Below are 15,408 nucleotides of genomic sequence, written 5' to 3'. Positions count from 1 at the left end.
AGTACCCATGCTTGTCTGTGACTGTTAAGTGTCCTTGAGAGCTTTGAAAGGCGCTTAAAATGTCATGTATTATTATAAATAGCTTATAGATAGCTAGCTAGAAAGCTAGCCAGCTAGATAGCCATATAGCTAATAGATAGCCAGCCATCCAGCTAGATAGCTAATCAAACCAATGAACAATTTCGCTTTATTATACATCGCGAAATTTCCTCCCAGGCCTTGTCCAAATTCAGTCTGTCCTCAATCCGATTCCGACAACATAAAGCAGCGCTATTATCACAGCCGCCCTCCTGTTATCGCCCGCGACGCACGCCAGGGCAACATTTTCAGGCTTTTGAAAGGACCCATTTTCAAATGAAAGTGACTCCGCTTGCTCTTCATTCTGCCAGCTTCACAGGTTTTTACCCCCTCCCCTGCAGGCAGACCAAAGCTTTGCGGTTCGCATGGGGGCAACCTGTCGCGCTCCCTACTTGGCTGGACTGTCTGTCATTGGCCACAGCCAAAATCGAGCTGATCTTTGCCTGCAGACTTTTTAAAAAGTCTCCGGGTGAGAGGTCATGTATTGAATTTGAATGTCAGTGGTGGTGATGGTGTGTGGGGGGGGGGTTACATTGTAAGACCCGTCCATCTGGCTCTGGCTTGCTGAATGACTGGGATGAACTTTCTATTTGTTCCGACTCTCAATTAATTTTGATTGTCAAAAGAAGTAAAAACAGTGAATATAATGAAGTCCAAAGGCAAAACAGCATACAAAATACAGTGATACAGCGATGGCTTACGAACTTAATTGGTTCCCAGACAGTGTGTAAGGTGAAAAGTGTGTATCCTAAAAAATAATTTCCCATAGGAAACCATTAAAATGAGAATAATCCGTTCCTAGGTCCCCACCAAACAGAATTTTCTACTTTCTAATTTTCTAAGCCTTAAAACGACGTAAAATATGCCATATTTTATGTATAATAAATGTGATATGGTATTATAAATAAAGAAATAAACTACTATATAGTAAAGTCGTTTTATTTACCTTTGTGATGGTCGTTGATGGCTTGATGCAATGGAGTGGCCGCTTTCATCAGCATTAAACACTTGATGAGGAACATAGCCTTTCTTCTTTCACCATCTTGAGGAATGATCCCTTGCAGGTGCTTTCTCTGCGATAATTTTACCTAGTTCCTCATCAATTGTGTTCTATTTAGCTGGGTTGATAGCTTTTTGCATCAAGTGTACAGATGGCTTGTGTGGGTTATTTGTGGAGCCTGATTAACGGGATATTTTAACCTTCCATTCTACACTCTGCTTTTGAACTATCAAAGTTGAAACAAGTCCAAATTTCACTCTTTTCTATCCATTTTCTCACCATGTCACTTTTGTTTTTTTGTTTCAAGCTCTGTCGTCTCCCTTTCGTGTGTGTGTGTGTGTACACACGCAGATGTTGCGTGCGCATACGTGTGATGTTGGTGTCAGCCAGGATAAATAATCACATTTTTGTCTCAACGGAGCGGCAGGAAAACGGGGATGACAGGACAAAATCTTGGCGGGCAAGAAAAGAGATGACATGCAAAAGTGATTCAGTCAACCTTCATTTTTTTTTTTTTTTTTTTCAAAATAAAACGTAAGAGTGATGATTTAAACATGGTGGTCGGAAAGCTCGTAGATGCAGCCGTTGACATGACAAATATTTGTCGACGCGCTGGTAATCATCATCTATAATCAGAGCCCGGCAAATGAATTTTCATCATTTCTCGGGTTGGGTCGTGCAGCACTATTAGAATGTTTACCCTGCCACCTTTTACGTAAAGTGGCAAGGAGACACTTCCAATATAAAAGGCTTTGGAGTGTAAGTACTTTGTCAAATAGAGAAGCGCAACATTTTTCCCCGGGAGAGAAGGTGTGTCCTATTTTGAACAGGAGGCAGGGAGGCAATTCAACATTCATGGATAACAATAATAATAATAATAATAATAATAATAATAATAATTATTATTAGTTATTATTATTATTATTATTATTATTATTATTAATAGTAGTAATAGAAGTAATATAAGTAATAATAATAATAATAATTAGTCGTAATAATCGTAGTAGTAGTAGTAGTAGTAGTACAAGTAATATAAGTACAGTAAAGTCTCGTTATATCGATATTCAAGGAAGTCCGAAAAAATATCGATATAACCGGGACTATCGATATATCCGATATCGATATAATGAGACTTTACTGTAATATAAATAATACTAAGAATCATAATAATAATCATAATCATCATAATAATATAATCATAATAATAATAATAATAATAATAATAATAATAATAATAATAATTAATAATAATAAATAATAACAATCAATAATAACCAACAATAATAACCATAAATAATCATAATAATAATCATATTAATAATCATAATAATAATCGTAATACCACGAATAATAAAAATAACACTCATAATGATACTCGTGGTATTATAATTTTAAATGAAAATAATACAAAAAAATATCCTAACAACACTAAGAATAAAAATCACACAACTGATGATACAATACTTTACAATACAACTTGAGATACTAATGGTATTATTCATTGTAATAACAATAATGACAATCATAATAATGACATCATAATGATAATAATAACGATGATAATAATGATCATAATAATGATGATGATAACCATACAAATAACACTAATTATGATACAAGTATTATTATTATTATTAGTATTATTATTGTTAATGATAACACTAATAATAAAAATCACATGAATGAAGGTACAATACATTACAATAATGTTTTGATTCTAATTGTATTAATAATAATAATAATAGTAATAATAATAGTAATGATGATGATGATAATAGTAATGATGATGATAATAATAATCATCATCATCACCCTAAATATCATCATTTTATATGACTCAATGACAAGTGCTAGTGAATTCTACACCCCCCGTTAGAACCGCTGCTATTTCTGATATGTATACACATATTATCATAAATTATCATATGAAAGTGCTCACCCGCCGTTCTATGTCAAAAGGCTCGCTGAGATTGAGGTGATGAATCGCACGTGTTCATCCCTCCTGTTTGACACCTGACACTACACATACATGTTTACACCATCTTTTCAATCAAGACTTTTTGACACTCGCCTCTTTGTTTGTTGCTTCGATTCAAATCAGATGCAAACCGACGGAAAAGCTACGTGGAAGTAGCACAACATGGAACTTTATTTAAAGAGCCAGGCTGCAAAAAGGCTTCGGTCGTTGAAACCTTAGAGATTGAAGCTCATCCGTTCTGTGTTCCGAGCCTCCGCAGGTTTAAAGGACAACCGACGTCTCCGGACAAGTTGTGTCCATAATTTGTAAAATGGCTTCAAATGACTTCTACTGAGCGTATTTTACAAAGATTCCACCGCATATAACTATATTTTACGTTTTAAGACTCGTGCTGAATATTCAGGAAGTCTTGTTTTTGAGTTGGTGACGAGTCCGTACGTGACGTCACTGAAGGAACGCCCCTGACCGAAAAAAAAAATGACACATTGTAGCAGTCCTTCCATCACGTCAATGCATGTTGCTGTACTTTGGTCTCAAAACATCGTGTAGGACCACAATGAGGCAGAAGAGGGCGACAAAGCTCTATATAAGGAATTAATTAGCCTGTGGAAACGGGATGATTAATTCCTTACACAGCTTTGTCGCCATGTTCTGCCTTTTTTGGGTGCGACATTTCCCACCCCTAATGCCTCAAAATGACACGGAATAAATTATTTAATCGATTGCAAACATGTATGCTTTCCTCTTCAGAACTATTTGAATCATATTCATAACTGGATGTGTAACAAGAAAGCATATTCTCTGAATCTGAAGCCATTGTTTTGATTCTCCAGCAATGCAAGATGTCTTGGCGTGACGTCACGAACAAGGGGGCGGGACTTTCTGAAAATGCCCAATTCGCAGCTCAATTTTTTTGTACACTTTAAGTCATTCTTATTGGTGTTTTGCATTTGACTAAAAATATCAGCCTGCGTGTTTTGGGTATTTTAGATGCTACAAAACGTTTTTTTGATGTCAATTACAAAAAAATAGTGTCGGTTGTCCTTAAAAAAAAAAATCCGATGCATATTAAAAAGCTGTTGTTTCGAGCAACTCGTGAGACCTAAACTTTAGCTTGCGCGTGTCATTTATTTACACAACAACACAGCCTCCCTCACTTTGCGGGCCGTCGGTTGCGGCGAGAGGGGAGAGCGCATTGCATTAATCTGACTAATGAGCTATCACGTTGCATAAATAAATCCACCGCAACAATAATGTATTTTAATAAGAAATGCTTAAAGGCTGCTAGGATGAAAAATTGCCTCTCAAAAGTCATCCCCTGTAGGATAAATTTCCCTTTATTTATTTATTCTTTCTTTTTTTTTGATGCGTAGAAGATGATTTTAATAATTGATCACCGCAAAGTGCTGGAAGTGAGCTTTGCTGATCAGCAAGAATAGAATTCAGTGATGAATTCTTATTGAACCAATTTGAAGAAAGCTTGAGGGACGGGTTGCACCATCAAGGATTATTTATAGTGGCGATTTGACCTGATTGATTGACACATGCACGTCATACAGCACTGATTATGATATTGATGATATTATTAATAATAATAATAATAATAATAATAATAATAATTAAGTCAGTATACATGAGTCGGTATTACATTCTGACAGGATGAAAAATGCAAGCAAACAATTTGCGGTTTCAAGAAATTATAGTCAAATTACTTTTTTTAACTAATTCACTGCCATTCACGAAATTATTCGAAATTGAAAATATGAGGTAGAACGCCATTCCCAAATTTGTTCAGGTCTTGTTTTTTTTTTTTCGCTTGGGTGCCGATAAAGCGCTGGTTATGGCCTCCGGCAATGTTTTTCCCTTGCACAAGGGGGCAGCATTTCATCATCATCATCATCACCATAATAATAATAATAATAATAATAATAATAATAATAATAATAATAACAATAATACATCTCATTTATAACCACCTTTCAAAACTCAATCAGGTCACTTTACAGTCACAGGATAAGTTATTTGTGTGTGAGCAGCGGCAACCACATGCGCCAGCGTTCACTCAACCCGGAATAATTCGAATAGATAGAAAGCTAGCTAGCTAATAGCTGGCTAGCCAGCTGTAAGCTAGCTAATATATAGCTAATAGTTGGGTAGCCAGTTATATAGCTAATAGATATCTAGCTCGATAGCAAACGAGCCCGCTAATAGATAGCAAATAGATAGCAAATACTTTAAGTAGAAATTTTTAGTCAATAATATAAAAAAACTCTTTTTTTTTCTGATGAAAGAAGAGAGTCTAATTCTTCTTACACTGCATTGAATGTTTATGTAGTCCTAAAACTCAATATTTTGTTGGTTCTGGAATTCGAGTGACAATGATAAAAACCCTGGCACTGGAATGGACACATTTTTGCACGTGTTTGGCAGTGAATGAGTTAATGATCTCCCATGGGCACAACACAACCTGAAGTTACATTTTGCTGCTTACTTCCTGTCACTTGCGTTTGCAAATGTTTACCCCCATAGCAGAAGTACTAACATGCAAAGACCTCAAATGGTTAGCGAGAGAGCTAGCGCCGCTTGACATGGGTTAGCTTGACACCCAACATGGCGTGTTAAGGAGTCTGTCTGTTTGAGAAGGATCAGAACTCTGTCGGTGCTGCTCGGGATCAGCATCAGAGAAGGTTTTTCATCCTTCAGCTTACTGATGTGAAGCTCTACACAGCACAGCCTCTTCGCTGCTTCTTTGCCGCAACTTCCAATCTGGGAGAAGTGCTTCTCACAGTTGATTTGTCAACAAGATGAAAGGCAGCACACTTCATTGACAAGTCCACTTTGGGATTCGGCTGCTCTTTGCCGCAGTATTAGGGATTTTTTTCAAAAAAATAAATATATTAAAAAATCTTCTGCCATCTTGGGGCCTAATAAAACATAATGACGGGTGGATATTTGATTTCCGATGTCATTTCAGGTCCACTGACTAAAAACCCAAATACTCGCACGCATCGCAATTCCAAAAAAGCAATTTGCTTCAAGGACAACCGACACTATTTTTTTGTTTTCTAACTGACATCAGAAAAACGTTTTATAGCATCTAAAATACCCAAAACACGCAAGCTGATGTTTTTTAGTCATGGATGGATGGATAAAATTAATTATTGTAAATCAATTTTGTGGTTTGACTTCTCCTTTAAAGGACAACCGACACCATTTTTTTTGTTTCCTAACTGACATCAGAAAAACGTTTTATAGCATCTAAAATACCCAAAACACACAAGCTGATGTTTTTTAGTCATGCATGGATGGATAAAATTAATGATTATAAATAAATTTTGTGGTTTGACTTCTCCTTTAAAGGACAACCGACACCATTTTTTTGTTTTCTAACTGATATCAGAAAAAAAAACGTTTTATAGCATCTAAAATACCCAAAACACGCAAGCTGATGTTTTTTAGTCATGCATGTATGGATAAAATTAATGATTGTAAATAAATTTTGTGGTTTGACTTCTCCTTTAAAGGACAACCGACACCATTTTTTTGTTTTCTAACTGATATCAGAAAAACGTTTTATAGCATCTAAAATACCCAAAAATGAAGGCTGATATTTTTTAGTCAAATGCAAAACACCAATAAAAATGAGTTGAAGTGTCCCAAAACTACTTCAAAATGACCTCGGAAATGGCGAGTTTCAGACGGTCCCGCCTCCTTGTTCGTGACGTCACGCCAGGACGTCTTTGCGAATCAAAACAATGATTTCAGATTCGCAGAAGATACTTTCTTGTTACACACCCAGTTATGAATATGATTCAAATACTTCTGAAGAGGAAAGCATAAATATTTGCAATCGATTAAAGAAGTACTTCCGTCTCATTTTGAGGCGTCTGGACTCCAATGTCGCGTCCCAGAAAATGCACAAGATGGCGCCCAAGCTCCGTTGGAAATGGGATGATGGTATGTAACATCCTATCAGCAGTGGCCCTCTCGCATGCGTTCAGTCCCGCGATCATTTCGTAGCCGTGAACTAGCATAAGTAGCGGCCTTCCAGGCTTCTCCCTTTTGATGCCTTGGTTGTCAGTTTGAAGGCAGCTCTCTAATATGGCCGAGCAGCTATTTCTTTTCACATGAAAGCATTTCAACATCCATCAAAGAGCGGCAAAATCGGAAAATATGTGCGCTGGGGTTCGTCGTGCACATGTTACTCAGCATGAGTCATTCGGTTTGGGTTCATGTACGCCGCTTGCATCCTGACGGAGAGGGCGTGTCCGCGGGTTTGATTGAGTGCTTGTGTGTTTTGCGGCCCTAATGAGCTTTACTGTAGGTGTCGGAAGCCGATTGGTATGCAGCGCGTACCAGTCTCATTGCTAGCCTGCGCAAACCCCTCCTTCCTCCCCACAGACCGCCCCCCCCCCCCCTACTCTCATCCCCCAGCTCCTGTGATTTGGATCCGTTTAGCCCATATTTTACTTCATTATGCAAATCCTGCATTGTGGCTAGCCACGTGTAAAATATTTTGGATTGATGGAATTGACACTGTAATTTAATTTCAAATAAAAAGTCAGCCCGGCTTCCTGAATACAAATGAAAGTGTGGAAATGTATACATATTATTATATTACACTTCATGTATAAGCGCTTTTCAAAACTCTCAAGGTCACTTTACAGTCACGGGATATGTTTTTCTGTGGGTGAGCAGCGGCAGCCACATGCGCCAGCGTTCACTCAACCCGAAAGTAGCTGCAATAGCTATAAAGCTAGCCAGCTAGCTAATAGATATCTCATAGATAGCTAGCCTTCTAGATAGATAGCTATATAGCTAATAGATAGCTAAGTAGATAGCTAGCCAGCGAGCCAGACAGCTAATAGCTAGCTAATAGATAATAAATAGCAAATACATTTCAAATAACTAGCTAACTAGGTAGCCAGCTAGGTAGCCAGTTAGACATTTACAGGACAACCGATGCCTCCGGACAAGTTGTGTCCATAATTTGTAAAATCACTTCAAATGACTTCTACTGAGTGTATTTTATAAAAATTCCACCGCATATAGCTATAGTTTACGTTTACGTTTATTATTTTCCTGAATATTCAGGAAGTCTTGTTTTCGAGTTAGTGACGATGCCTGACGTGACGTCACGGAAGGAACGCCCCTGACCGAGAAAGCGACACACAATGCATTTTGGGTACTTTTTTTCGTCTGAAAACTTTTAGAAGAACATTAGAAGGAAAACACATAAATAACGCGATGGTGAATCGTTGTGTGTTGCACCAAGACTACTATTTGATACTAGTTGACACAAATTCCCAGCAGACAAATCAGCCCATTTCCAATGGAGCTTGTGCGCCATCTTGTGCGTTTTCTGGGACGCTACATCGGAGTCTTGGCGGCTCGAATTGATACGGGAGGACTTCTTTAATCGATTGCAAACATTTATGCTTTCCTCTTCAGAACTTTTTGAATCATACTCATAACTGGATGAGTAACATGAAAGCATCTAATCCGAATCTGAAGCCATTGTTTTGATTCTCGAGCAAGGCAAGACGTCTTGGCGTGATGTCACGAATAAGGGGGCGGGACCTTCTGAAACTGGGCATTTCCGGTTTCATTTTGAAGTGGTTTTTGGACACTTTTAGTCACTTTTATTGGTATTTTGCATTTGACTAAAAATATCACCCTGCGTGTTTTGGGTATTTTAGATGCTATAAAACGTTTTTTCTGATGTCAGTTCGGAAACAAAAAAAATGGTGTCGGTTGTCCTTTAACATTATTTTCTAGGACTACTTTTTTTCCCCCCATTATTCTTTTGAACTCGCTTATACCTTATTTTCACTCGTAATTTTTTCCTGTTTTTTATTTTTAATTTTAAATTTATTTTTACTACTTTCAATTCTATAGTATTTCTATGAGCAATGTTCTTTTTTTCTCTCTTTCATTGACAGAAGCATACCAATCATTTTATCCGAGTGTGGAACACCGAGTAACTCAGTTTGTGAGGAAAATGAAACTGTACCATCATAATTTTTGCTCGGTAGAGCGTTGAGTTTTTTTTTTTTTTTCGACAGTAAAATATGGGACTCGCTTTGATAAGTCTGTGAACACCTTGCCTTAAGACATACTCACACACAGACATTTTAACTGTGCTGTACATTCATCTCCCACACCTGTCAGCCCCTCTAGTCTTCCCGGCCTGCACTTACTCTCACATTTCTGGCTGTAGATTATTTTGTGTATTTTATTTCTGTTGTACAAAGTGTTGTGGTAAATAAAAGGAGTTACGGCATTCATTGGGATAGTACATTTGGACTTTATAGACCATTTGGATTATTTTTATTTCTGTTTGTATTGTGATAGTTTGGGCATGTACTGGTACCGTATTTTCTGGTGTATAAGGCGCACCCAAAAGCCTTCATTTTCTGCCAACGAACGTTCGTTTGGCAATTTGCATACTCGGCACCGTCAGCCAATCAAAAGCCTGCTTCGGACTACACCCTGACTGAATAGTGTACTTGAGACTTTTAGAAAGCTGCTTAGAAAGAGGAGTCCACATAGTTTTGAGCAGGCAACGAAATGCAAACATTTCATTGTGCACCATGACGAGAAACCACAACTGGAGCAAAATCTTCAGAAAGGGATATTTACAATAAATTAAGTAAGGGAGCATTTGTGGTCGGTAGTTCCGTAATTTAAATAATCCTTTATACTTTGCAGCAATGTTTTTTTTCCCATTAGTCGTTTCAAGTTGTGAAAAATGGGCAGAAAACTCTGAAAAGTTGCCTACCCGGCCATAAAGTTGCCTGCCACTTTATGGCCGGGTAGGCAACTTTTCAGAGTTTTCTGTCCGGGTGTCCACTAACTATCGTCATGAGTTTCAGACACTGTTTATATTTGGAAAACTTTTATCAGTGTTTGAAATAACGTCTACCCGGAGGCCCGGGGCATACAACTTTTCCATCCGGCGTACAACTTTCAAAACGTCTGGGCCCGGGTGACCGACAACTTCATGAAAAAAAAAAAGATTTTTTTCAAATCAAATCCAAAAAGCTTCGTCAGCGAACTAAAATTGTGCTGATAGCTCTGGCCTTATATATACCCCTAATGGACAGAGGTGGCGGTGCCAGACGTCGACTTTGATAGGTCCCTGTTTTAAGTTTGGGGGCAGCAATGGACTACTCCCTGAAGCTAATCTGATTACTTCTTTTTTACTTTCTGATTATGGTCTATGACTGGCCCTGATTGCCCCATTCGCTCTGTTATCTGGTAATTTAGTTCGCTGACGAAGCTTTTCAGATGAGGGGCGAAAGACCTTCACAAAGAAATACAGATGACGTCTAAAGAAATCTTTTCATCAATCCTTTTGTGGGTTTAATAACTCAGCGATAATTCAACATGTGTTCAGACTCTTCTGACATGCAGTCATTTGTCACATTCATTGTAATGACAAGCTTTCAGCAGAGAATCTTCCATCACTGCGGACAAACTGCATTCATGTTGTCAGGGAGAACGCATTATGGCGGACGTCGACATACAGCCTTGTTATCTTTAGCGAGGAGAAAGATTTGTTTGTTTTGATCCCACGCTGTTCGCCGACTGAAGGTATTGGTCCGCCTCGTCGCCAATATGAGAGCGGCAGTGGTTTGGACTGCGGGGTGGTCTTCTTGATTGGCGAGTGGGACTTTGATGTGGGGGAGCCAGATCTGACGCTGTGATGTGGAGCTCGACACAGATGATGACATTATGCGAGCCCCCGTCAAAAGACTTCGCACGTACAAAAAAATAAATAAATAAAAAACGTCGCATGGCATCTCGGCCCGCGCGTCGACTCCATCCGCAGCACTTTTAATCCTCCTTTCACAAATATACAAATGGACTCATGTTGGAATAAACACGACCGGGGGGGTTCTTTAAATTGACAGCGTGATGTATGCTAACGGTGGCGCTTCAAAAGTAGTTACAGAGGTGTCATGGGTGTTTGGCAAAGATGTAGAAAAGCTAATACACTTTTAAACGGTGCAAATTGCCATCGGCCACTGTGACCAACTGGAGTCGGGAGTTTGTCGGTTGCCATGACCACTAAGTGAAATGAAACCATGTCTGAATTTGTTGCGTCGTGTCATTCCCCTGCTTGAACCAACGCATAAAGATGACAGAGGTTAGTTTTACTGATGAAAGCTTGTCAAAAACTAAAGAGTAAACAGGAACCCGACCAGGGTGGTACTAAGTCCCGATTGCTAGGGTTTGGTTTGCTTTCCGCGTTAGAAAATGGTGGACTAATGGTGGGTAACATTGTCAGGTTCATCAATGAAAAGGTTTTATTTAGTCATCGGGGAACTGACGTCGAGGAACTGACGTTGGCGAACGGACGTCAGGGGGAACGGACGTCAGGGGGAACGGACGTCAGGGGGAACGGACATCAGCACGTACTGACGTTGCCGTACTGACGTCGCCGTGAACTGACGTCGGCTAACGGCGAGCAAAACGACTATAAACAAGATATCAAGGTCTCAAACAACCCTTAATCGTATATCGTAACTAGCTTTCCAGCTATTTAGCTTTCCAGCTATATAGCTTTTTAGCTTTCTAGCTATTTAGCTTTCCAGCTATTTAGCTTTCTAGCTATTTAGCTATCTGTCTAGCTATCTGTCTAGCTATAAATGGCAAGCAAGGTCAATAATCTGACAGAGGTATGGCAATTTGGCAGTCCTTAAATACTCGGAAAAGGCTTCATTCAAAACCGGACACAGGTGCAGAGGCACGTCCGCCATTCCAGCTGCCGCTGAAACACAAATCCCAGACAAAGCAAAACCATGACAAACATAGTCAAACGTTATACAGATCGGGATGCAGGTTTTACTACTGCCTATAGATCGGTCAGTCTGTTTGTCTCGTCACAGTTTCCTAAAATGATCAAAAATAGATTTTTTTTCTAGCCGAGTAAGATCTCCTCGTCCTTCAATAATTCTAATTCCATCACTTGAAACTTCATTTGACACTTTCAGTGAGTCATGAGTCATTTGTCTTGACCTTAACTCGTTTATATGCAGAGTCAAGAATATACAGTAAAGTCTCGTTATATTGATATTGTCGGGAGTCGGAAAAAATATCGATATAACCGGACTATCGATATATCCGATCCTGCGGCATGTAAATTTTCTCCTTGCGTTCATAGAAATAGTATCGTAATAAGCAGTACTATCGATATAACCGATATCGATATAACGAGACTTTACTGTACCTAAAAAATATCATTGTCGCCGTCAATGTCAGTCAATGAGTTCTACAGGGGAATACATGCCCCTAGTTTACACATGCTAACAACATCTACTTCTCCAAACCCCTCCAACCACCGTCCCTCCAAATAGTTCATAATGAAAACCCTGAAAGTCAAAACCTTTACGCTTGTTTTAAGCACCGCAGACCATATTTGCAATCTTAATCAATCAAGCCGATCACTTCTGATTGGCTTGATCGATTGGAGAATTCTGCAGGAGAACTCAAGGCTAGCTCCTTCAGTGCAAAGAATGCGACTGAGAACCATAGCAAGCATCTCTGTCACAGATGTCTAAATGCAATAGCATAATAAACCCGCGCTTTGCTAGCTCTACCGGTCGCCATGGTTATGTACCTCCTTAGGGGACTGAATCTGCTTGCCGACACTCATTGCGGCGCTACTTGTCTTCCCTCACCTTCCCCCTCCCAAAGTGTATCCGGGTAACTAGCGGTCCCTGCGGAAGGCGGACTGACAGGTAGGAAGTGATCAAAGAGCTCTTTTCCTCCTGTTTCATGTCGGCCTCGGAGAGTCGCATCTTCGCCGCTGTTTCTTTTTAATGGGTTCATGATGGCTCCCTCGCCCAAAACACACGTGCGTAGCCGTCACATTTGACAGCTGGTAACGCGCCACTGTGATACAGTCGATGCTCTCACCTGCCACGACGAGACTTTCCACCTGTCTAATAAGATGAACTCTCGCTACGTCTCGGAGGTCTTGCCAAAATCGTCATCTGAGCTGCGTGGCACATCTATTAACAAAAACATGTGGCTCTTTTCTCTGGACCTGGATTTCACGGCCTATCTATCTATCTATCTATCTATCTATCTATCTATCTATCTATCTATCTATCTATCTATCTATCTATCTATCTATCTATCTATCTATCTATCTATCTATCTATCTATCTATCTATCTATCTATCTATCTATCTATCTATCTATCTATCTATCTATCTATCTATCTATCTATCTATCTATCTATCTATCTATCTATCTATCTATCTATCTATCTATCTATCTCTCTAATTAGCTAGCTAGCCAGCTATCTCTCTAATTAGCTAGCTAGCTAGCTAGCTATCTAATTAGCTAGCTAGCTAGCTATCTATCTAGCTTGCCATCTATCTATCTATCTATCTATCTATCTATCTATCTATCTATCTATCTATCTATCTATCTATCTATCTATCTATCTATCTATCTAATTAGCTAGCTAGCTAGCTATCTATCTAGCTTGCCATCTATCTATCTATCTATCTATCTATCTATCTATCTATCTATCTATCTATCTATCTATCTATCTATCTATCTATCTAATTAGCTAGCTAGCTAGCTATCTAATTAGCTAGCTATCTAGCTATCTATCTATCTATCTATCTATCTATCTATCTATCTATCTATCTATCTAATTAGCTAGCTAGCTAGCTAGCTAGCTATCTAGCTTGCCATCTATCTATCTATCTATCTATCTATCTATCTATCTATCTATCTATCTATCTATCTATCTATCTATCTATCTATCTATCTATCTATCTATCTATCTATCTATCTAATTAGCTAGCTAGCTAGCTATCTAATTAGCTAGATAGCTAGCTATCTATCTAATTAGCTAGCTAGCTATCTAATTAGCTATCTATCTATCTATCTATCTATCTATCTAGCTTGCCATCTATCAAATTTCCCCATTGCGGGACGAATAAAGGTATTCTGATTCTGATTCTGATATCTATCTATCTATCTATCTATCTATCTATCTATCTATCTATCTATCTATCTATCTATCTATCTATCTATCTATCTAATTAGCTAGCTAGCTATCTATCTAATTAGCTAGATAGCTAGCTATCTAATTAGCTAGCTAGCTAGCTATCTAATTAGCTAGCTAGCTATCTAATTAGCTATCTATCTATCTATCTATCTAACTAATTAGCTAGCTAGCTATCTAATTAGCTATCTATCTATCTATCTATCTAACTAGCTATCTAGCTAGCTATCTAGTTAGCTATATACGTAGCTATCTCTATACCTAGCTATCTTTCTAGCTATCTATCTAGCTAGCTATGTAGCTAACTATATAGCTATCTATATACTGTACCTAGCTATCTATCTAGCTATCTGAGCTATCTATGTATCGTAACTAGCTTTCTAGCTATTTAGCTTTTTAGTTTTCTAGCTATTTAGCTATCTGTCTAGCTATCTATCAAGCCATATATCTAGCTAGCTATCTAGCCATCCATGTATGTGTCTGTGGTTGCGAGTGTGTGCAAGAACATGCAACAATGGGTGTTACATTTTTCCGAGTAGATGTGTCAAATTTTAAATTAAATCATATTTCGCTAACTATGATCAGATCTCGTTCTGTCAGCAGGAGCAGAATTTGGTTGACATGCGCACTGTCAAAACTCAGACTATTGAAACGATCTCACATCACGTTCAAACGGTACTTTAGGAAAATGCTGTCAAGTTGACGAATGAACCACACGCACTACTGAAACGCTCTCACACATTTGAAACTCATTGAAATATTTGAACACTTTCAAAAAGATCTCAAGTAAAAGCAATACTTTTCCCCTCACTTACACTGATCTCAGATGGATGACTCAAGACTACCAAATCACCCAAGCATTCTCATGCGCACAACTGCAACACTTGCGTGCTTACGTTCACATTATAATACCGAAACGTTCTCTCATATATTACCCACAATGTACTACACTGTCACCCTCAAAATCGCAGATTTTTTTTTCACTTAGTCCTTTATCGTTCACACTTTTATTTCACTCTCACACTCACAATTTAAAGCCTCACTCACAAACAGCTTCATTTTATTTCACTCACACACGACTGAAAACCCCCCCGGTTGCACTGCAACACTAAGGAAAACACTCTCGGTCACACAACTGAATTCTCACACTGGATTGGAACACTGCCGTACACACAAGTGAAGCACTCTCACACACACTCGTGAAGCGCCCATGAACAAAATTCTGAAATACAGTAAAGTCTCGTTATATCGATATCGGATATATCGATAGTCCCTGTTATATCGATACTATTTCTATGCACGCACGGAGAAAATTACATG

The 15,408-nt window shown here is 38.6% G+C and overlaps 2 protein-coding genes across 4 annotated transcripts in view; both read left to right on the top strand.

Moving 5' to 3' along the window:
- LOC148888655 (uncharacterized) overlaps positions 1-10,765 on the top strand; it is a 35,980-nt gene extending 25,215 nt beyond the window's left edge. The window contains exon 3 of the mRNA XM_089014298.1: positions 10,653-10,765. Within this exon, the coding sequence (XP_088870424.1) occupies positions 10,653-10,765 (113 nt within the window). The remainder of the gene's footprint in view (positions 1-10,652) is intronic.
- The window catches only part of cadm1b (cell adhesion molecule 1b), a 165,174-nt gene that overhangs the window by 90,109 nt on the left and 59,657 nt on the right, over positions 1-15,408 (top strand). The gene's annotated exons all lie outside the window — the stretch shown is intronic.

This window comes from Hippocampus bargibanti, linkage group LG14 (genome assembly GCF_051943395.1).
Source record: "Hippocampus bargibanti isolate YZ-2025 linkage group LG14, ASM5194339v1, whole genome shotgun sequence".
Classification (NCBI taxonomy): domain Eukaryota; kingdom Metazoa; phylum Chordata; class Actinopteri; order Syngnathiformes; family Syngnathidae; genus Hippocampus; species Hippocampus bargibanti.
This window is presented reverse-complemented; position numbering and strand designations above follow the sequence as displayed.